The 22,133-nt window shown below is 39.1% G+C and overlaps 1 protein-coding gene across 1 annotated transcript; it reads right to left on the reverse strand.

The window, feature by feature from the left end:
- Positions 1-683: 683 nt before the first annotated feature.
- On the reverse strand, positions 684-21,485 carry LOC143021419 (uncharacterized). Its single transcript, XM_076178869.1, has 6 exons — positions 21,174-21,485; positions 16,444-17,763; positions 13,755-13,997; positions 11,739-12,035; positions 9,100-9,342; positions 684-6,074 (listed from the first exon to the last, which is right to left on the reverse strand). Exons 1-6 carry the CDS (start codon positions 21,384-21,386, stop codon positions 5,700-5,702), a joined length of 2,691 nt encoding a protein of 896 aa, XP_076034984.1. The 5' UTR covers positions 21,387-21,485; the 3' UTR covers positions 684-5,699.
- Positions 21,486-22,133: the final 648 nt, after the last annotated feature.

Genomic DNA, 22,133 nt, shown 5'->3' on the forward strand with positions numbered 1-22,133 from the left:
ATATAAATTTTCCTTCCAAAGATTCACCATATAACCGGTATATATGTTAATCTCATCACCACAAATAATTGAAATTATCTGACATCAGTTTGAATAACATTAATAAAACATGTCACAATTTATTTTTTTAAGATTGACTTCTGAAGTCTTGAGGCACTGCATAATTTACTCTGCCCATAAGTCATCCCTCAGAGGGAATGTGACCGGTAAGGATTCTGCAAGGTATCAACATAAGAGATGACTAGTGATTATTATGATATACTACAACTTATAGTAATTTATCTTATCACTGAGAGAATAGAAGCAGGGATTGCACCTCTCCCCCACACATACATACATATATACACACACAAAGACGGATCACCATGAGCATAGCTCCCTTCCCATATAATACAACTAAGTAAATACACATACACACACACATATAATATATATATATATATATATGCAAAGTAGACCACTTGGAAAAAAGAAACTAACGAAGCAGAGCGCTTTCGTATATTACATCTTCAGTGCAACAAGTACTTGTTGCACTGAAGATGTAATATACGAAAGCGCTCTGCTTCGTTAGTTTCTTTTTCCAAGTGGTCTACTTTGCATAAGTGAACACACGTACCCGTGTTCTTATTAGCATATATATATATATATATATATATATATATTATATATATATATAAATATATATATATATATATATATATATATATATATGTACATAAACACATACACATCTACCTGTACTTATGTGAGTTAGATTTACTTATCTGAGGAGAGGACCCCTCAGGCTTATAACTATAGGTCTCCTACAAGAGATACACTGGGGCAATGTATAGAATGACTGACCCCTCAGGCTCTAAGTAACTGGGCCAGTCAGCATTTTGTAGTATTTACAAGTGCAATGACAGCAATTCAACGGTACCATATGTGCAGACTTCAAAGCTGATAAAAATGCATAATTTGATGCAATGACAATTATTATTCACCCTAGCATTTACTACCACTTACAACTTCTTGAAACCATCAGGAAGAAGAAGCAGATTAAATTATGCTATGTAGTGCATACCCTCTTTTCTAGCATTTTAGTAAAAAGAGATATTCACCCTCTGTAACTACAGTATTTAGAAATAGTATCTCACTAAATGCAATCATGTGTAGAAGGTTACATTATTTCAGTGTGTGGTCCAGCGCATATAGTCTTTATAGTATTTGACATGGCTGGGAGGTAATTTAAGTAACTGTAACTTCATGTCCCACATATCTAAAGAACCTGAATTAATTTCTATTAAGCAACCACTGACAATAATCTTTACCCTAAGTAAAGAATGTCATGTTTATAATTTCCATCAGCTTCATGTTTACATCATAAAGTATGTGCAATCTATTGACTCTCTTGGATTAAGTAGATAATAATATTATATTTATTTAATTCAATCTATACATGTAAAATAATCAAAAACAGCCCCAGGTAGAATGAACGAAAATTTGCACTCATGACAAAGTAAAAAGATATTTTCCAAATTCACCATAAAGAGCAGCAAATTTGAGTAATGCACCAATACCACTTTATAATATATATATATATATATATATATATATATATATATATATATATGTATGTATGTACATACACATATATCTCAATCTGTTGCCTCAGTTCTCTAAAGCAGAGCACCCATGGTCTCCAAGAAACCAGACGACATGCCTATTGGTTCAGCTCATGTCACTTGACAAAGTTTTGTGTTTCTGTCTTTAAAGGATGAGTGGTGAGGGCAGGGCATAATATAAAGTTTTGTATCTTCTGTGTAGTGGTTGGATCTGGGGCAACTGAAGTCTGTTAGCAGGCTGATTCTGTACTGGTACAGTTTAAATATGGGGAGGTGGCCTGAAAGTAACCATGCCAGGTTACGTTACTCGTCTTGGGAGTGATTTCTTTGTTGGGTTTATTTTTTGCGGTTTGGTGAAATACAGAATTTGGCAGTCTTTTGAGGAGTACATGCTTTGTGATCAAGTATGTCTTTTTGCTTGACATATTGTAAGATACATATGCTAGAGGAGCAGTAAAGGAGATTTATCACATACTTCTTAGTACTCGTTGAAGAACCCTGAAGAACTGCAGGGTTTACTCAAGTGCTGAATTCTTTTGGACTGATCACACCCTTATGGTTGCAATAATCAGACTATGTAATCCAGGGTATTCTTATGATGTAATCCACCTGAATTTTATCTGGAAAAGTTCAGGGATGATATGTTTGTCCAGAAGTATGTGGTACTTGGCACCCAAAGGCTCTGAAGAAGTAAATACCACTTTTATTGATCTCAGCAAGTTGTAGGTTTCTCTGACAATTTTATTTGTTTATCAGGGGACATCTCCTTTGTGATGACTACTCCCAGGTCTTTTTCAAATCCTACTTTCTTTACTTCTTTTTCACCAATTTTACATTATCCTGATATCCTGTTTTTACTTTTTCCAAATTCCATTATACATTTCTTAATGTTGAAGTCCATTTCCCACTTCTGATTCCATTCCCAAATTTTGTTCAGATCTCTCTGCAGTGACAGTCTATTTCAGCGCTCACTTTTCTCAACAACTTTACGTCATCAGCAAAGAAGCTTATGTAATTGTCCACACCCTTGTCCATGTCATTCACATAGATAGCAAATATTATTGGAGCTAGTACCAATCCCTTTGGAACTCCGCTAATCACCCCTTCCTAAGTAGAACCTTTATCTCTGAGCACTCATTTTTCTTCCATGCAGGAAATCCTCCATCCATTCTAGTAGTTTGCTTTGTACCCCTGCTATGTTTTTCAGTTTTCTTAATAGTTTTCTATGTGGCATTTTATGTGTGTGTGTATTTACCTAGTTGTATTATATGGGGAGCTATGCTCAATGTGACCCGTCTTTGTATCTTTCGGCATCAAGTTTTTTCTTAAAATCTTGAATAGTGTTTGCACACACTGTTTCCTTATCTAATTTATTCCAGGTATCCACCACTCTATGTGGGAAGCTTTTTTTTTCAGATCTCTTCTATAGTTATCCTTTTTGAGTTTCTTTTCATATCCTCTTGTTTTTCCATTGTCCCATTTTAATAAATCATCTCTATCTAGGATTTCCATTCCTTTCATGATTCTATAAATAGTCAGTAGATCTCCTCTTTCTCTTCTTTGTTCCATGTACACACACATCTATGCAAAGTTAAGCTCTTAACATTTTGGAAACCAATTGCATCCAAACCTTGAATCCACAAAACTTTCTCAAGGATATGCATACAAAACCCTAGTCAGAGGTCATGCAAAAAAATCTATCTGAAGATACCATGCTAGGAAAGATTAATCACTCAATAATTATGATTATTATCTTTAGAGACTCGAGCATTGAGTTATGTGAAGATGTATCATTTTTTGAATTATGGAATGAACTATAGGAAAATGAAAAGGCCTGGAATATACAATAAATAACTTAGATATGTTCCTGGTATTTTGACTGTTTAGGAAAGACAAACCTGTGATTTTGGGTTAATGTCTCCCACTTAGTTAAGTCAAAAGTAACTGAGCTGTGACATAAGCAATCAATGATAAAAAGAAAATTAACTATGAGTGCTTTCGCAACACTTGATTTCAGTTCATATTCTTAACAGTAAGAAATGTACGCTGGTTAATGGCATGTAAAAGTTTCATAGATAATCAAACATTTACAGAGTATACATCTCAAGTGACAAATTTCAAGAGTTAGACATTTCCTACAATAGAGCAACCTTTTTTGGCTGGATGAACAATGTACTTATTTATCACTTATATATCTATCTATTTATTTATTCATTGTGAGATCAATGCTCACCTTAATATCATAAATTGGTCATGGTAATACTTGAACTACATATGAAATCAAAATCATGCCAAAATAAGAGCAACAAAGCAACAGAAATATGCACGATAATATACACAGTAAGAATCTTGTAGACATGCTTATTGCCACATCAACAGCTTCAGTCAATGTTGAAGAAATAGAATTATAAGAGACTAAGGTGAACCATAGCCTAAAATTTATGTAGTTTCATATACAAACATATACATACTACAATCTATGTAGTTTCATATACAAGCATATACATACATTAACCAACAACAAAACTAAGACCTTATCACTTGTTAACACTAACCAACTCATATCCATATAAGCCTTGTCTGGGTCATGTATGCTCCTGGTTTAATCAACCCTTAACCTCTTAAATATGATGACACCTGTATATGCATCATAAGCCGCAATTGGGATATACAAGAATGCCAGCATCAGCTTCCTGATTACTTTTATTTTGTTGTAGCTGAATGACCCCTGTATTCTATGAACAGGCTTGATTATGTTTTCTGTGAAGGAGAACGAGTACAACAGCAGTAACTTTATATTTTGTAATACGCATTTTGTGATGCATCATTGTACATCAGGCAACTTGATGTGTACGCAAATATTTGACTCGTACTGAAGAGGTTAAGTTAACTGTCCATGAATTAGTGAAAGAGTGATAATGAAACTATAACAAGAGTGTTATGTGAAGGTGCAATCATTGATCAAATTTTGTTGTTGTTGTTTTTTGAGGACCTTGTAGTTCCTGCACATGGTGTTCCCTGATAATTCAACTCTGAACCTAAGAAAAGGAAGAGTGATTTTCCAGTAGCCCAGTGCTATAGAAATGCCATGATCCTCAGGATAAGAGATGGAGCAATGCCAGTAATGATCAGCAAACCATTCTGGTGGACCTCCCCTCATAAAATAAGGCTTTTCCAAGAAAATTATTTACCCCAGATTGGCATATGCTGTAGCTTTGTTATGACCACACAAAAATAAAAATGTACAAGATACAGAAAATTCAAAATCAGCAACCAAAATGGTTCCTAGCATAGATTATAAAGCATATGAAGAAAGATCAAATAAATTGCAGCTACCAACATTAGAATGAAGAAGAAAGAGCAGTGATATCATAGCATTATAAAATTGAGAGCTATGAAAAACTTCTCAATGTAGGATCAAAGAAAAACCAGAGGATATGGAAAGAACTGAAAAAGACAAGGTGTTAGAAGGATATTAAGACATCTAAATTTTCCATATAGATGCACTGATCCATGAAATAACATGGAAGAAGAAATAGTACAGTCAAATAAGATGAGCAAATATAAAGCTAAATTTGATCAATGAAAAACCAGACAGAGAATCTTTTAAGCATAGCTCTTGTCCTGTATATTACAATTGGGTAAATAATATCAGGTAAACACACACATACACACCCACAAACTTAACATATATCCTTGGAAATCAAGGATATAAATTAAATTGGAACTGTACATGAATTTGAGGCTAGGTAAGATAAAAAAAAGGAAGAAAGAAAATGGAGAATAGGAGACAAGACCCAACAAGTGTTGTTCCTTTCCTGTTTACTACAATTAGGTAAACAAACAAACAAATACACACACAAACACAATCAAGCTGAAACAATAAATTAATTCAAATCTAAGTGTGATCATTGAAAAACAAGCATATGGCCCAATTTGGAACCAAACATAATTTGATGTAGGTATGATATATTGGAGCATAAGAGACAGCACCCTTAGATCATTGCTCCTTTCTTGTATACTACAATTAGGTAAATACATGTACGCACACATTCCCTGACATGTACTTGAAACAATAAAAATGGAATAAATTAATTACAAGTAAGGTTCTGTCCAGTATTTAACAGTTGAACCATTGGACACCCGTGCATTAGTATCACTATTGGCACTGCTATCACTACCTCCATCACCTTTCCTCCCAGTTGCTTCTTCTTCCAGTCCTGGCCAAGATGTAGTAAGAGCAGACCGCAGTTTGTTACGATGCTTGATGTCTTTGGGTTTGAGCACAGATTTATGGTTTGAGAACATACGGGATGGAGTTAAGATTGACTTCTGACTCAACCCCGTGGCTTCTAGAAACTTCTCATATTGTCCATTTGACATTCCAGCGGGTGGAGTTTCACTTGCAGTAGATGCCATCATCACTGCTGCCAAACGGTGCTGCATGTTTTCATCCACTTCAATGTCATTCTGTTCAATGAAATTATATTTACAAATTAATTTAGTCTAAAATGGGCATAATCTAGAAGTCTTACACAAAACAATAGGAAGAAATACATGTTAATACAGTCCCCTTTTCCAATACAATATATATAATTTCTAAAAGAAAAAACATAATAAATAAATAATTCATCTATATATTTATATATAATTTCTAAAAATAAATAAATAAATAAATAAATAATCTATTCAATACTCGCTGTGTATGTGCTGTGGCATACTGAATTGCTTCTGACTCAAGGCAATGGGCAAGATGCAGGAATGACCTGCCATTCAGGAGGAGCCAAGAAAAGAGGGAGGGAGGGGTGGTGAATGGGAATGGAGTGGGTGGGGATAAAATGGGTGGAGGTGGAATTATGCCTTTTGACTTTGGCTACCTCCATTGTAAGAGGGAAAAAGCCCTTGGTATATGTATGTATGTTCTACCAGTAAGACTAATGTTTTAAGATTCCAATGTATATTTAATACAGGGTCTCAACATGGAGAGATGAATTTGGGCAGGTATATGGTAAGAGGAAGTTGAAAGTAAATGTGAATAAAAGTAATGTGATGAGATGTATAATAAATTAGAATGTTAGAGGTAAATCTTAGAGAGATCCTAGAGGAAGAAGAGAATTTTAAATATTCAGTGTCACATGCAGCAGAGAGGAATGAAATAGTGGAGGTGGGGTTAAAATTGTCATAAGAAATAGGTATCAGGGGATGGACACAAAGAGAAAAGTAATTAAGGGGCTTATTGTGCCTATGGCACTGTATGGGGCAGAGACTTGGAATTTAAGAGAAGCAGAAAAGAAAGGGAGCTGGCAGATAGGGCTGATGAAAGAATACTGGAATGGCTTGGGCACATGCGAAGAATGAGTGAGGAAAGACATGCAAAATGAATGTGAATAGAATGAGCTTGAGGGGAGGATCAAGAATGAGATGGATAGATGGGGTGAAGGGGACCTTGAGTGAATGGGAAATGTTTGTTTAGCAGAGAAGAGAGAAGGCAAGAGATAGAAATATGTGGAGAATGGTTGAGAGTGGAGAATAAATTGATATGGCCCAAAAGGATCTCTCCTCATATTTTCTATTTTCAAATTAGGAGATGAAGAGGGAGGGTTGCCATGTAAGTGGAGCAGTGGGGCCCTGCTGTGGATGTGTCGTGTCTTGCTGCATTGATTCCGACTTGAAAAGTGGGCAGGAGGAAGGGATGACCCTTCATCCACAAGGAGATATGATACATACATATACCAAAGACTTTTCCCCCCTACACGGGGGGGGTAGCCAAAAAGAAAAAGGCATAGAAACCACTCCCTCCCATTCCATTTCCTATTTATTCCACTCCCCTCCACCCTCCTCCCTCCCTCTTATCTTGGCACCTCCTGGATGAAGGGTCATCCCTGCATCTTGTCCACTACCCTGGGTCAGAAGCAGTGTTGCAAGACACAGCACATCCACAGCAAGGCCACTTCATAAATTCAGCAACCCCCCCCCTCTCCATCCCCAAATTTATGATATGATATGATAAAAAGAAATTAAATGGGTGGGGGTGGATGCATGCCTTGGTTGGCTACCTCCTCTATGAGAAGGAAAAAGCGTTTTGGTATAGAGATAGATAGATAGATAGATAGATAGATGGATAGACATATTGAAACTTAACCAGAGGCTATGTGTTAATGGTGGTAACTAAATTGAAAAAGGATGTGTTCATTCACTGAACTAAGCTATACTGGTCGCATTAGATTAGAGTTAGAATGTGGACTTTGGATTACTATAGAGAGGGCTGGTCTGTAAGACTATACCTATTTGAAGTCAAGTGTGGTGCAGAAGCATCTAGAGATTCCCTTTCAGTCCAGGTCACTTATGAATGGAAAGTGATTGCTTGATTTGGTTCACTGTCATGAACTACCACAATCAGGAGGCTAGGATGATGCTCCATACAGAGGGCTTTGTAGCACTGAATTTAATGAACCATGCCCTTTATTAGGAGGAAAAGAATTGGAGAGCCTTCCAGTGGAAGGAAGAAAAAGTGTAAAATGTTTCCGAAAACCTAGTGCTGCAGTGTCTTCTATGGAGATGAGGCATGCAGCTACTGAATTCTGAAGAACAATGACAACAAAAATATAACTTGTACCAAAGGCTTTTTCCCCCTTACAAGGGAGGTAGCAAAAAAACAAAGGCATAAAATCCACTCCCAGCCATTCCATCCCCTACATACTCCACTTCCATCCACCCCCCTCCCTCCCTCTTATCTTGGCTCCTCCTGGATGATGGGTCATCCCTGCATCTCGCTCACTGCCCTGGGTTAGAAGCAGTGTTGCAAGATACAGCACATCCACAGCAAGGCCACTTCATTAAATCGGCAACCTCCCCCCCTCCATCCCCTCATGCAAAAATGGAGAGGTCAGGGAGAAATCCCTTCAGGCTGCATCAATTCATTTTTCACACATATTCCCTCACCCCGTCTCCCACCCACTCCCCCTCATGCATCACAGCATCATCCATACACAAACATTCTCCATTTACCTCTATCTTCTATTTTCTCCCATCCTTCCTTAACAGACATTCCCCTCTTTCCCAATGCCCCCTTTACCCCATCCATCCATCTTTTCCTTGGTCAACCCCTCATGTTCACTCCTTCCACCTCTGCCTTTTACACCTCTTTTACTAATCTTTCTTCACTCATACATGAACTTGAAGCTATGATAAATTGAAAAGTAGGAGACAGGACCCCATAAACATTGCTCCTTTTCTGTATACCACAATTAGGTAAATATATATACCAGAGGCTACTACCCCTTTACATCAATTTACTGTATCATCACAAATGTGCACGGCCCCAGCTTCTCTAACCTGTGGATACAGGTTTTTCCTCTGGCCATCCTCATCACACTCAAGATTATCTTCTCGTTCTAGAATCTATGCAAACTTGTGTTATGCTACCCTATATCAACATTTATACAACAGAATATGTGCAATTCTGTGGTGTAACTGCAGTCACCACCTTACTCACCTTAGTCTCTGCTCCATCACCACATCTGCGCACAGTGCCAACTTGTCTAATTCGTGGAAGCAGATTCTCTTTACCCTGGCCATCTTCTTCAACTTCAAAAAGATCCTCTTCAAGTTCTAAAGAGTCCAATGTGAACTCCTCGAAATTCTGACTCATGTGATTGTCAGACTCGAGAATGAGGTTGGCAATGTTGTGGCGTGACCTTGGCACATTGAGGACATTTTTCAAATTTTCATGACAGTGCTGTTGATAGAAATATCATGTTTGGTTACATTTAATGAAATTTAATATTCAACAACACATTTTATACACATCCTATAATAATGTAGCATGACACACCACATCCACAGCAAGGCTGCTTCATTTAATCTGTGACCCCCACTCTCTGTCCCCTCATGCAGAAATGGAGATGGGGAGAAATCCCTTCAGGCTGCATCAAAATATCATTCAAATGTACTCCACTCACCCCTATCTTCTGTCTTCTCCTTTCCTTCTTCAACAGATATTTCCCTCTTTTTCAATGCCCCTTTTACCCAATCCATCCATCTCATCTTTGGTTGCCCCCCATGTTTACTCTTTCTATCTGTTTTCCACACCTCTTTTAATAATCTTTCTTCATTCATTCTTTCTATGTGTCCAAACCATCCCAATACCTTTCATCAACCCTATCTACCAGCTCCCTTTCCACCTCCACTCTTCCCATTTCTCACTCTATCAAGCCTTGTAACCCCTATCATACTTCTCAGGCACCTCATCTCAAACACATTCAAACTCCTTCTCTCTTTCTCTCTTATGTTCCATGTTTCTGCCCCATACAGTGCTGTCAGCACAATCATTCCTTCATACAATCTCCTCTTAGCATCCATTCCCAAATGTCTATTTTTCATTACACTTTTTAATCCTCCATGGCATTTACTTGCTTCTCTCAATCTACATTCTACCTCCACTTTCACTCCTCCCTTTCCTGCCACATTTGCACCTAAGTATCTAAAACCATCCACTTCCTCCAGTCTCCCTTAATACTCACTTCCAGTCTGCTGCCACTCTCTCCCCTTGTAAATCTTATCACCTTACTTTTACCCACATTTATCTTCAGCTTCTTTCTTTCGCACACCTTCCCAAACTCTGTCACTAACTTCCTCAATCCCTCTTCTGATCCTGCTACAAGCACAGTGCCATCAGCAAACAACAACTGGATTATCACCCACTTTTCTCCATTTTCTTTAACAATTTCCAATCCCCAACCCATTACCCCTGCATTTACCTTAGTTTTACCTACATTTACCTATACACAGAAATCAAAATGCTCCCCGTAGAACAGCACATGAAAATGACAGGCACCCAACCTGCAAGAACATTGAAATCCACCTGTTCTTCCCTAAATTACACAAGTACAACCAACTGCTTAACAAAAAGAATATACTATCTAAACATCTGCAACAACTTACCACTTGTACCTTAAAATATATCCATACAAAAACACATACACACTCAGATCACGAGACAAACACTCAAAGACTGAACTCCAAAAACTCCATACTCCATCCATTTTCCCCAGACATCAGCCCATCAAAGAAATCCCTCCCACAACAAACAAAAACCACATTAGAATTATTACATTCAGGCCATCACCAAGCATTGAAACAGTACCAACAGAGAATAAGCCTGATCACATTTAAATTGCAATCAACACACAGAGGACACAGAACACAGCCTACACTGTCCCATTCTCACCCTATCAAGACAACAACATTTTATCCTTAAATGACTTGTGGGTTATTCCAGTGGCTATGAGTTTCCTGCAAAAGAAACCTGGGGCAACAAATTGACTGATTGAACAATAACCTGCATTTCTTTATGATGATATGGTTTAATGTCACACACTCCCCCCTATCGGAAGGCTAGGATGGTGCCCCTCACAGAGGGCTTTGTTGCATGGAATTTAATGAACCATGCCCTTGGTTCAACTTCGCCAGTGGCAGGATTCGAACCACCCTTGCCTCGACCTTTGCTGCAAGTAATGACGCCCTAACCCACTCAGCCAGCGAGCATTTCTTTATACTTAGGTCAATTTCCCGCTGCTAGCTACATTCATTTACAACATCCAGATCTTCTTGTAAGAACCCTCCATGTCCTTCACTCTCCTCATGATCTTTGACATAATTGGTTGTTATATCATTAACACACATTAAGAACATGGTGCTGACACTAATCACCTCCATCTAACCAGACAATCTGTCCTTCACTATTATCTACATTAATTTAGTCTGCAAAAAGTCACTCATCCACTCTAGCAAGCTCCTATTAAGTTCTCCTATATGTTCCAACTTTCATAATATTTTCATGTGAAGTACCTTATCAAAAGCTTTTTCTAAATCTGGGTAAACAACCCACATAGGGACCCCTCTCTTGCAACATACTAATTATTCCTTAGATTGGAAATGCATAATCTTCCTTTTCTATATTACAAATTGGTTATCAACTTGGAATTTTCCCTTTACAAATACTTTATCTATTCTTCACAGTTCTCTGAACAACCAGCATACATGCACTTGCATTCTAAATATATTACTTCATAATTCACAGTATACACCATGATGAAAAGCAATAATGTAATGCAATTTATAATTCATGCTCACCTCATGTGCTAATTTTGATGTCTGAAGTTCATCAAGATTAGTCTCAAGCACTAACCCATCCTGGTGTCGTTGCTGCTGCAGCTGGTGGTTGTCAAGACCACGTACCATTAGGCCTCCTGCAAGCTCAACATTTGAATATATGTGCTGGTCTTCTGGAACATCCACCCAATTCTGGTGCTCCTTCTGCTGTTGCATTGTTGTCACTGCCCGGAGGATGACATAGTTATCTTCTTCAACTTCCTCCTCATCTTCCTCTTCTTCTTCCTCATCTTCTTCCTCCTCTTCCTCTTCTTCCCCCTATAATTAGAAACAGATAAAGACTAATGTGGAATACAATAAAAAAAAGTAATACATACATACAAACATATACCAAGGGCTTTTTCCCCCTTACCAGGGAGGTAGCCAAAGTCAAAAGGCATAATTCCACTCACACCTCACACCCATTTAATCACTAATTAAATGAAGCAGCCTTGCTGTGGATGTGCTGCATCTTGCTACATTGCTTCTGATCCAGGGTGATGGGAGAGATGCTGGGATGACTCGTCATCCAGGAGGAGCCGAGATAAGAGGGAGGGAGGGGGTGGACGGGTGTAGAATGGGTGGAGATGGAAGGGGGGGGGAATCTCCACCAAACAACTCAAGGATAAATCTCATCACAAAAATACCATTGCAACACTATTAATAAGCACTTCTCCAAAACAAGTTTAATACCTAGATAAAGCTACATAGATGCAGATTCCATTCCTTCCTTCTCCAACAACAATGTAAAAAATAGAAATAAATATATCAAAAGAACCTTTCCCCCTTATAAGGATGGGAGGGATGACCTAGTCAAGGCATACACCCACCTCTCACTCATCCAATATTCACCTAAAACCCATTTCTTGTCCCTTCTATCTTAGCTGTTTATGAATGAAGGATCACCCCTATCCCCCGCTCAGGTTAAAAGCAATGTACCAAAACACAGTACATCCATAAAAGGGACCAACATTTGAGACTGGTTTACCCTCCCATGTTTTATTACATAGGACCCTTCTCTCTCATTCAATCAAGAATTTACTCAGCAGATAAAAACAAATCCCACATCCATTCACAACTACTCTCCACCCACACCTATCTTTGTTTTCTCTCTTCCCCGTTTCCTTTCACCCCACCCATCCATCCTCTTCCTAGTCTTACCCTCCAGTTCACCCACATCTACCTCTGACTTCCTACAGAATTTTTGTCTTTCTTTATTCATTCTTTCTACATGCCCAAACCATCCCAGTATTCTTTTATCAACTCTATTTACCAGAACCTCCACTCTTCTCTGCCTCGCCTCTCCATTTCTCAATCTATCCATCCTTATGACCACCACCATAGTTCTTAAACACTTCATCTTAAACATATTTAGGCTCCATTCTCCCTCCCTCCCATACAGCATCAATGGCATTAATTTAATGCTCCAACATTCAACTAGCTTGAGCATCTCCAGCATTAATTCAATGCCACAATAGTTGCCATAGCAGATGCTTCCTAAGAGCACCTAGAGACTCGTTTATATAAAAACACATACTCAGATCATAAAAACACTCCAAGACTGACCACCAAACTCCCTACTCAACCAAACTCCTCTTGACATCAGTCCTACAGGTAAGTCCCTCCCATGGCTATGAAGAATCACACTGGCACGACTACATCCAGGTCACCATTGAGTCTTACATAAATTTATCTATGTATATACCAAGGGCTTCTTCCTCCATATAAGGGAGGTAGCCAGTCAAGGCATGTACCCACTCCTCTCCCATCCACCACCTTTTGTTTACCTCTCTTCTTAGCTCCTCATGGATGAAGGGTCATCCCTGTCTCCTGCCCACTGCAGAATAAATCTGACCAAAGAAACAAACTGCCCCAGATACAATCACCACACAAAAGACACTGAACACATCCTACATTGCCCCACTCTAGCTTTACCCAGACATTACAATATATTTTCCTTAAGTGACATATGGTCCTCCAATGGTTGTTGTTGATTACCTGGGAGCTGTGGGTATCCTGCAAGAGAGACCTGGGGAAATGAACAGATGATTCCTCTTCTTCCTCTTCCTCTTCATCTGCCCCCAGCTCCTCCTCCTCTTGGACTGATTGTTTATCTTTGTCAATGGACTTGGAGTTAGACTGGGGTTGATGAAGGGCTTGCTCCAACTGATCTCTAGATAGTATACACATGTTCTCGTACTCATGGTCGCTAATGGCGTCACTGTTGTATCCACTTGTGAACTACAATAAGAAGACACTGAGATTAAGATCTATTTTACTAATGACAAAAAGTAAAAAATATATCATTTCAGTTATGGCAGAATGAAGAGTAAGTGTTTTTTAGATGACTCATAACCTATGAGTTCATGAAAAAGGGAGTGAAACAAGTGGGAGAAAATGACAATGAGCATTCAGACAAAATGCACAGATAGCAGAGGGGAAATGGTAGAAAGTGACAATATGAAAAGGAATATGGTCCAGAGATCCAAAAATATGAAGAGAAAGATTGGTAAAAAGATTTGAGTGTTGCCTTGAGTTTCACAAAATGGAAATCCCACAACAGTACTGTGGCTGGCAAAAGGCCTTAGGCCATCCCACAGATCTCTCTGGGAAGAAATTTCAGGCTGTTGTCTGTGTTGTAGTAGTGTAGCACTGTTTCCATGTCATCAGCTGAAAGTGGTAGGGGAGGGAGAACAGTCATCAGCTGCCAGCTCTCTATATGTGAAAAAGTCTGAGAAATACAGTTGAAATTGAGAGAGAGAGAGATCTTGGGCCCACTCCAGAGGCTGAATCTCAACCTCTTGATAAGAACATAAGAATGAAGGAGCCTGCAAGAGACCATAAGGCCTATTCTAGGTAGTTCCATGTCCATTATCACCTGCCATCTCCATCCATAAAGTTGTTTAACCTTTTCTTAAAGCAACTGACAGTTTCAGCACTCATTACATGGCTCCTAAGTCTATTCCATTTGTTGACCGCTCTATTAGTAAACAATTTCTTGCCTATTTCCTTCTTAAATCTAAATTTGTCCAATTTAAAACCATTACTGCAAGTCTTGCCCTTTTGTCTTAATACAATGACTTTGTTTGCATCCCTTGTTAAAGCCTTTGATCCACTTGAACATCTCTATTAGATCACTCTGCACTCTGTCTTTCCAGAGAGTGTAAGATAAGGTGCCTAAACCTGTCCTCATAAGGTAAAATTCTGAGCCCTTGTATCATTTTGGTCATTCTCCTCTGTACTGATTCTAGTGAACCGAAATCCATTCTATATTACTGAGACCAAAACCATACCCCATGGTAAAGGATGGGTCTAATGCCAGGTAGAGTTTGATAATTACTTCTGCACTTTAATTCATAACTGTCCTAGCAATGAAACCTAATACTCTGTTAATTCTATTCCTGGCACTAATGCACTATTTCCTGGATTTAAGGTCAGTACTGACTACAACTCCCAAGTCCTATCCCACTCAGTTTTCTCTAAAAAAGTGTTATCTAAGCTATACCTGCTTTCTGGGTTGTGTAAACTTATATTTAACATGCTGCCCTTTGAAATATTAAAGTCCACTTGTCATTTCACCAACCATGTGAACAATTTGTTAAGATTCTCCTGTAGATTTTTGGCATCTTCTCCTGACCTAATTGATGATGATGATATGGTTTAACGTCACACATTCCTCCCTATCGGGAGGCTAGGATGGTGCCCCTCACAGAGGGCTTTGTAGCATGGAATTTAATAAACCATGCCCTTGGTTCAACTTTGCTGGTAGCAGGATACGAACCGCCCTCACCTTGACCTTCACCGCAAGTAATGATGCCTAATTAGGTGCCCTATTTTAGTGTCATCTACAAACTTACAAACATCACTATTACTCCCATTGTCCAAGTCATTTATATACATAATGAACAATAAAAGACCCACAACCGAGTCCGGGAACTACACTAAAAACATTCCTCCATTTGGATTTTATACCATTTATGATGACCCACTGTTTTCTGTCACTGATCCAAGCTCTAATCCATTCAAACACATTTCCTCCTATGCCATGGGCTTTGACTTTATTCAGTAGTCTCTGGTGGGGGACCTTGTCGAACACTTTGCTAAAGTTGAGGTAAATAACATTGTAGCTACCATTGTTACCTGATGCCTTGTACACATTAGTGTCAAAAGATAGAAGATTAGTTGCACATGACTAACCCTTGGAGAACTCATGCTGTGAGTCATGAATCAACTTATGTCTCTTAATGTGATCTCTGATTCTATTAGATATTATTGATGTCAAAACTGATTGGCTTGTAGTTGCATATAGACAATTTATTTCTCTTTTTGAAAACAAGAACAACATTTGCTTCCCCCCAAGCAATAGGCACAAAACCAGTGTCTATCAACTTATCAAATATTTCTGTTGACTTGTTGCAATTTCAAATTCCCACTCTTTAAGCACTCTCAGAATTTTTTTTTGCATGGACCCAAAGACTTTATGAATTTAGGTCTATCAATCTGTTTGACTACTGAAGGAGGTGAGGAGGTTGACAGGTTCTGAGATGGGCAGATTTGCTATCCATCTTGCAGGACCACCATATGCTGGTACCCGTCACTGGTCCCAGGTTAGGTAAAATAGTACAAGTAGCCAAGAAGGATGAAGGACAAAAGGTAGGTGAATTAAAAATTGATAGGCTCAACTAACCTCATGTTCATCCATGATGAAGGTCTTAGGATGCCTCTGGGTATGCACAAGAGAAAGAAGTGGTGAGGTTTGGTACGGCTGCTGCTGCTTTCGCTGGTGTTCCTGTTCCCTATTAATTCCTCCTTCAAAACGACGTGCTAGTCGGACCACCATGGGAGTTGTGGGTTTCAAGGTTGATTCAGGGGACGAAGGTTCACTTCCTCCACTACTGCTACTCAAAATACTACCACTACTACCTCCACCAATACTTCCAATACTGCTGATACTGTCGCCAGCTCCTCTACTACTACTACTGCTACTACTACTACTACTAGTACTACTATTACTACTACTGCTACTACTACTGCTACTACTTGACCCACTGCAGCCATCTGTGTCTTCCTCCAAGAGCCTGCTTATGGTGGACACAATGCTACACTGCTTGCTTGTCAAGGTATTGCAGGTGCTGCTGTTGCTGCAGTTACTACTACTGCTACTCTTTCTGCTGAGGTTAGAAGAAGATTCTGATGCCATGGACATCTTCCATCTGCTAGCCCCTACTGCCAATTCCTGTCGTCGGCGATCCAACCGTGGCTGATCTGGCTTTTCTGCTACAGGAGGTTTGTGAAAGAAACGTGGGCCAACCATTGCACGAACCGAAGCCACGTGTGGGTTGACTGCTGGTGGCTGTGGCAGCAATGAACTGGTTGTTGGTACCTGAATTGTACTGTTGGCATTCCTTCCACCTGCCACACTGGAAACCACTAGACGAAGACCAGATGTGGAAGATTTGGCTGAGGAGTATGAAGAAGAGGACGTAGTAGTGATGGTGGGGGTTTGTAGTCCTGGGTGGCCACGACTGATGAGCTCAGACACACTGCGACCCATTCGGATAATGCCTTTGGACTTGCGACCACTATTGCCATCAGTGCGGGAAGGACTCGACGCATCCATCTTTTCAGTAGCAGCGGCGTTGTAATCACAAGTGGGTTGTGCAGCTGTAGAGGTTGCTGCAGCAGCAGCGGCAACAACGGCATTAGCAACTGCATGCACAATGGCACCACTATCTACTTTAAAATGTTTATTTCTTACTACTTCTTCTTCACGTGCATCACTCAACTTCTTCAATTTATTGATGAGGCGACGATTCTCACGGCGTAAACGGTCAATCTCGTGTCGCTGTGCCGATATGAGCTGGTCACGTTGTGACAGCTGGCTTACTATATCCTTCTGCTCCTTTCGCAACTGCCCCTCAAACAACAAGAGGCGGCTAATTATATTCTGTAGCTGTGCATCCTTTTTGCGGCGAAGTCGTGCTAATGCACGTTTGGTCTCGCGCACCTGCAACAACAAAGATGATTATTACTTTTGGAAACTTTTACAGCAAAATGCACAATTGCAATGCTAAATTAGAGACAAAATTGCTTTACAAATCAGATTCTTTGAGTTATATGTAATTCAGTTTTGGATTAAAGTCAATATACACAGCACAGACAGAACTAAGTGGAATTTACAATGGTGACTAATATGACAAGACCAAGATGATCAAGTTTGTTCATCAAAAAATCTAGAATAGATAAGTTATGATTAGTAAATGGACAACAGTGGAGATGTACATGAAGTAAGAACAAGACTGAGTATATTGTGTGGAATATAAGAAAACAACAACATCAAAGCAGTCCAAGAAACTAAGAGATAAACACAAGGTAGAAGAGTATAGAAAAGGTGACCTAGGAACCAGAAAGGTTTATAAAATAAATACAGAGACACAGACATACACACAGATAAAATATATAACAAGTTGCTCTTTCAAAGAAGGAAAAATACACGAAGACTGGAATTTTTTTTATATCATACCAATTTATAAAGGAGGAAATAAGGAAGACCCAACAAATTACAGACTGGTTTCCCTTACAAGTACGGTAGCTAAAATTTTGAAAAAGTTATAAAAAGTAGATGGATAAAACATCTGGAGCAGAATATACTAAATCCGAGACACTTCGTATTTAGACAAGGAAGATCATGTACCATAAATTTGATCTTTTTTACTCAAGACTACTAGATATAATACAAGGAAGGGATGGATGGGCTGATTGTGCATTCCTAGATCTATAAAAAGCTTCTGATAAAGTCCCTCACAAAAAACTATTAAGAAAACTGAAAACCATAGGAGGGAAACAAGGTAAACTATTGAAATGGAAGGAGGACTTTTTGATGGAAGAAAAATGAGGGTAGTCCTCAGAGAGAAGAGGTCTACTTGGGAAGAGGTAATTAGTGGAGTTCCACAAGAATCAGTATTGACTCCAATAATGTTTGTTATTTATGTGAATGACATTGACAAGGGTGTGGAATGTTACACGAGCTTTTTTGCAGATGATGCAAAACAGTTAATGAAAGTGAGTACTGAAACAGAATGTGACTCACTACAAAGAGATCTGAACAAGGTTTGCAAATGGAGTCAGAAATGGAAAGTAGACTTCAATATAAGAAATGTAGCATAATGGAATTTGGAGAAAGCAAAAAAAAAGATAGGACAATATAAAATTGGTGAAAAGGAAGTAAAGAAAGTGGGATCTGAAAAAGACCTGGGGGTGATCGCAAAAGATACGTCCCCTGATGAACATATAAACAAAATTGTTGACAAAACCTATAACTTGATAAAATCAATAAAAATAGCTTTTATTTACTTGGATGAAGAGGTGGTAAAGAAAATACTAGTCACACTGATAAGGCCAAAATTGAAGTATGAAGTGACACTATGGTCATTCAGTACTAAAAAGAATATAAGGAAGATGGAGAGAATCCAGAGAGCAACTACAAAGATGGCCCCAACACTATCAAAACTGTCATATGAAGGAAGATTGTCAAAACTAGAATTACCAACTTTGGAACAAAGAGAAAGAGGTGACTTGTTGACCATCTACAGAATTATGAGAGGTATGGAAGTCCTTGATAGAGAACTAACTAAATTGGGATAAGAGAAACACAAGATGACACGGAAGGAAGCTCAAAAAGGACAGTTATAGAAGAGATCTGAAAAAAAAACAGCTTTCCCCACAGAATGTTGGATGTATGGAACATCTAGATGAAACAATAGTGTGTGCAAAAACAATACAAAAATTTAAGAGCAAATTAGATATGGTGAGATACAGAGACGGGACACCACGAGCATAGCTCCCCTTCCCATAAGACTAAAAGCACTGGGTCTGCCAACTTTGAAGGACTGAAGAGAAATGATGATATGATTACAATATTCAGGTAACTAAAGGGGATAGATTGTATTGACAGAAGATATCTCTTGATTAAAGATAAGAGGGCTTTAAGAGGTCGTGGGAACAAATTAAGAAAAGCCACATGTCTAAAGGATATGAAGAAATACAGGTTTCCATATAAATGTATAGATACTTGAAATATCTTAGATGATATAACCCAAGCTCAAACAATGCATGAATTGAAGTTAAAATATGATAATTGGAAATCAAATATATAGATTAAGTTGGAATCTATACATGAATTTCAGGCTAAGTATAATAATTAGGAGAGTACAAGACAGGGCATATCGAGTGTTGCTTTCCTATCTACTATAATTAGGTCAATATATATACACACACACACTTGTGTAAGTTGTTGTTGTTGTTGTTGTTCCCTAGACTGTCTGGCCAAGCAGTCCCATCTCCCTGAGGAATGCCATTGTTACGAACACGTAAAGTGCCTCTCGTAAACTACCTCGTTCGGGTAGTTTACGATTAGCAGAGGTAGTTAGGCAGGCAGGCAAGGAGGAGGAGGAGGTGGAGAAGAGGTGATGTCGTAACCAAAATACAGTGGGACGGTCAGATTGTGCTTGTAGCCTAACCGAACTGTGTCGTTAAATTCTTGCACCCCCTTTGCCCACTATTGATAATCTTATTACATTACCTGCATACGAACTGGAACAGTTGAGCTGTGGTATTTATAATTATGTGAATGTGTATGTTTTCATTGTATAGAGGAATACCTAATTCGTTTGCCCCTGCATTAATATAAGTGACCAAGGAAGATCGTGTGTTTTTGTTCACTCATACCATCTTTGTCATTGCTACTGGGCTTGGTGAATCTTAGAAGTTGTATTTGAATGACACTGTCCGGAGCCATTCGAAGGAGTCCGGGGTGTTCGTTTCACCATGGCTAAAAGAGAGATTTCCCACAAATCCTTTATAGGGTGTCGATTGTGTTATTGGCATGCATTATTGTGTACAATACAGTCTTCCACAATGTATTGCTTAGTATGTAGTGAAGTGTTGTATTCTGGACAGTTATCTACAATGCAATCATCTAGCCTCTTATAGTAGCTTAGAAGGGCTGGATGGTGACTGAATCAGTCTGACCAGGTGGACTCTGTCCTTTCAGGAGAGAGAGGATTCAGAACAATGTATATCAGGGAGTCTGGCATGCAGCAATGTATTGCCTTTCAGTTTGTTGATGGAGCAGTGAATGATATGCTTATAGATATGCTTCTGGAGTTTGGTGTCTGGTAGTTGTGGAGGAAGAGAAGAGTGTGTGTGTGATACAGGTATTTGGGTGTTGCTTGATGTTTTTTGGTGTGTGTGTGTTCTGCTATGTAGTGTAGTGGGAGTGCTTTGTTAGTGGAGCTTGTCTAAGTAAAATGTATACAGGTAAAAATACATATCTAATGTTCTCCCCTCTGTCCAGTGTTTGCCCCACATCTTCCACAAAGAACCAACTTGAAAATAAATCAGCATAATTATACTCACCTTGTTTTGATAAAAGCTGACCAGCTGTGGCATCTGTGAACCTTTTTGATTGTCTTTGACACTTTCTTGCATAGACTTATTTCCACTTTCCCCCTCCTCATCTTCCTCATCTTCTTCTTCCTCCTCTTCTTCTTCTTCTTCTTCTTCCTCTTCCTCAGCCTTCTTTCCATCAACGAGAGCCATGGGGAGCACCAGGTCTAGCTTTTTGTTCATCAGGCTAAGAATTTTTGTGATATGCTAGTGTGGTACTAGCAATGAAGTGTTTCAGCCCTTCTCTTAGGCAACCATGAGCTGTAAGGGTGGTAATGCTTATTAGCTCTTATATATTAGAATTTTGGATGGTAATGATTATAATCTCTTATATATTAGAATTTTGTTATGGGCATATTATGTTAGGTTAGGTTAGGTTAGGACGGGTCATCCCTGCATCCTGTCCACTGTCCAGGGTCAGAAGCAGTGTCACAAGACACAGCACATCCACAGCAAGGCCGCTTCATTAATTCGGCGACCCCTCTCTCCGTCCCCTCATGCAGAAAAGGAGAAGATGGGGAGAAATCCCTTTGGGCTGCATCAAATTATTTCTCATACATACTTCCTCATCCCCCATTCCCCACCCTCTCCCCCTTATGTATCACAGCATCATCCATACACAACCCTTCTCCACTCACCCCTATCTTCTGTCCTCTCCCATCCTTCCTCAACAGACATTCCTCTCTTTTGCAATGCCCCTTTTACCCCATCTATCCATCTCATCCTAGGACACCCCCTCATATTCACTCCTTCCACCTCTGCCTTCTACACCTCTTTTACTAATCTTACTTCATTCATTCTTTCCATGTGTCCAAACCATCCTAATACTCTTTCATCAACCCTATCTCCCAACTCCCTTTCCACTCCCGTTCTCCTCCTCATCTCCTCATTTCTCACTCTATCTAGCCTAGTAACCCTTATCATACTTCT

Source organism: Oratosquilla oratoria, chromosome 3 (assembly GCF_046742065.1).
Source record: "Oratosquilla oratoria isolate Oo_2021 chromosome 3, ASM4674206v1, whole genome shotgun sequence".
NCBI classification, from domain to species: domain Eukaryota; kingdom Metazoa; phylum Arthropoda; class Malacostraca; order Stomatopoda; family Squillidae; genus Oratosquilla; species Oratosquilla oratoria.

Bases quoted from the DNA above. Each gene is read 5' to 3' on its own strand.
- LOC143021419 (XM_076178869.1), bottom strand. From the start codon at position 21,386: ATGAACAAAAAGCTAGACCTGGTGCTCCCCATGGCTCTCGTTGATGGA. The intron at 13,998-16,443 runs GTTAGTTGAGCC...TTCTTATTGTAG, and splicing joins TCATCATGGATGAACATGAG to TTCACAAGTGGATACAACAG. The intron at 6,075-9,099 runs GTGAGTAAGGTG...TTCATTGAACAG, and splicing joins GTGATGGAGCAGAGACTAAG to AATGACATTGAAGTGGATGA.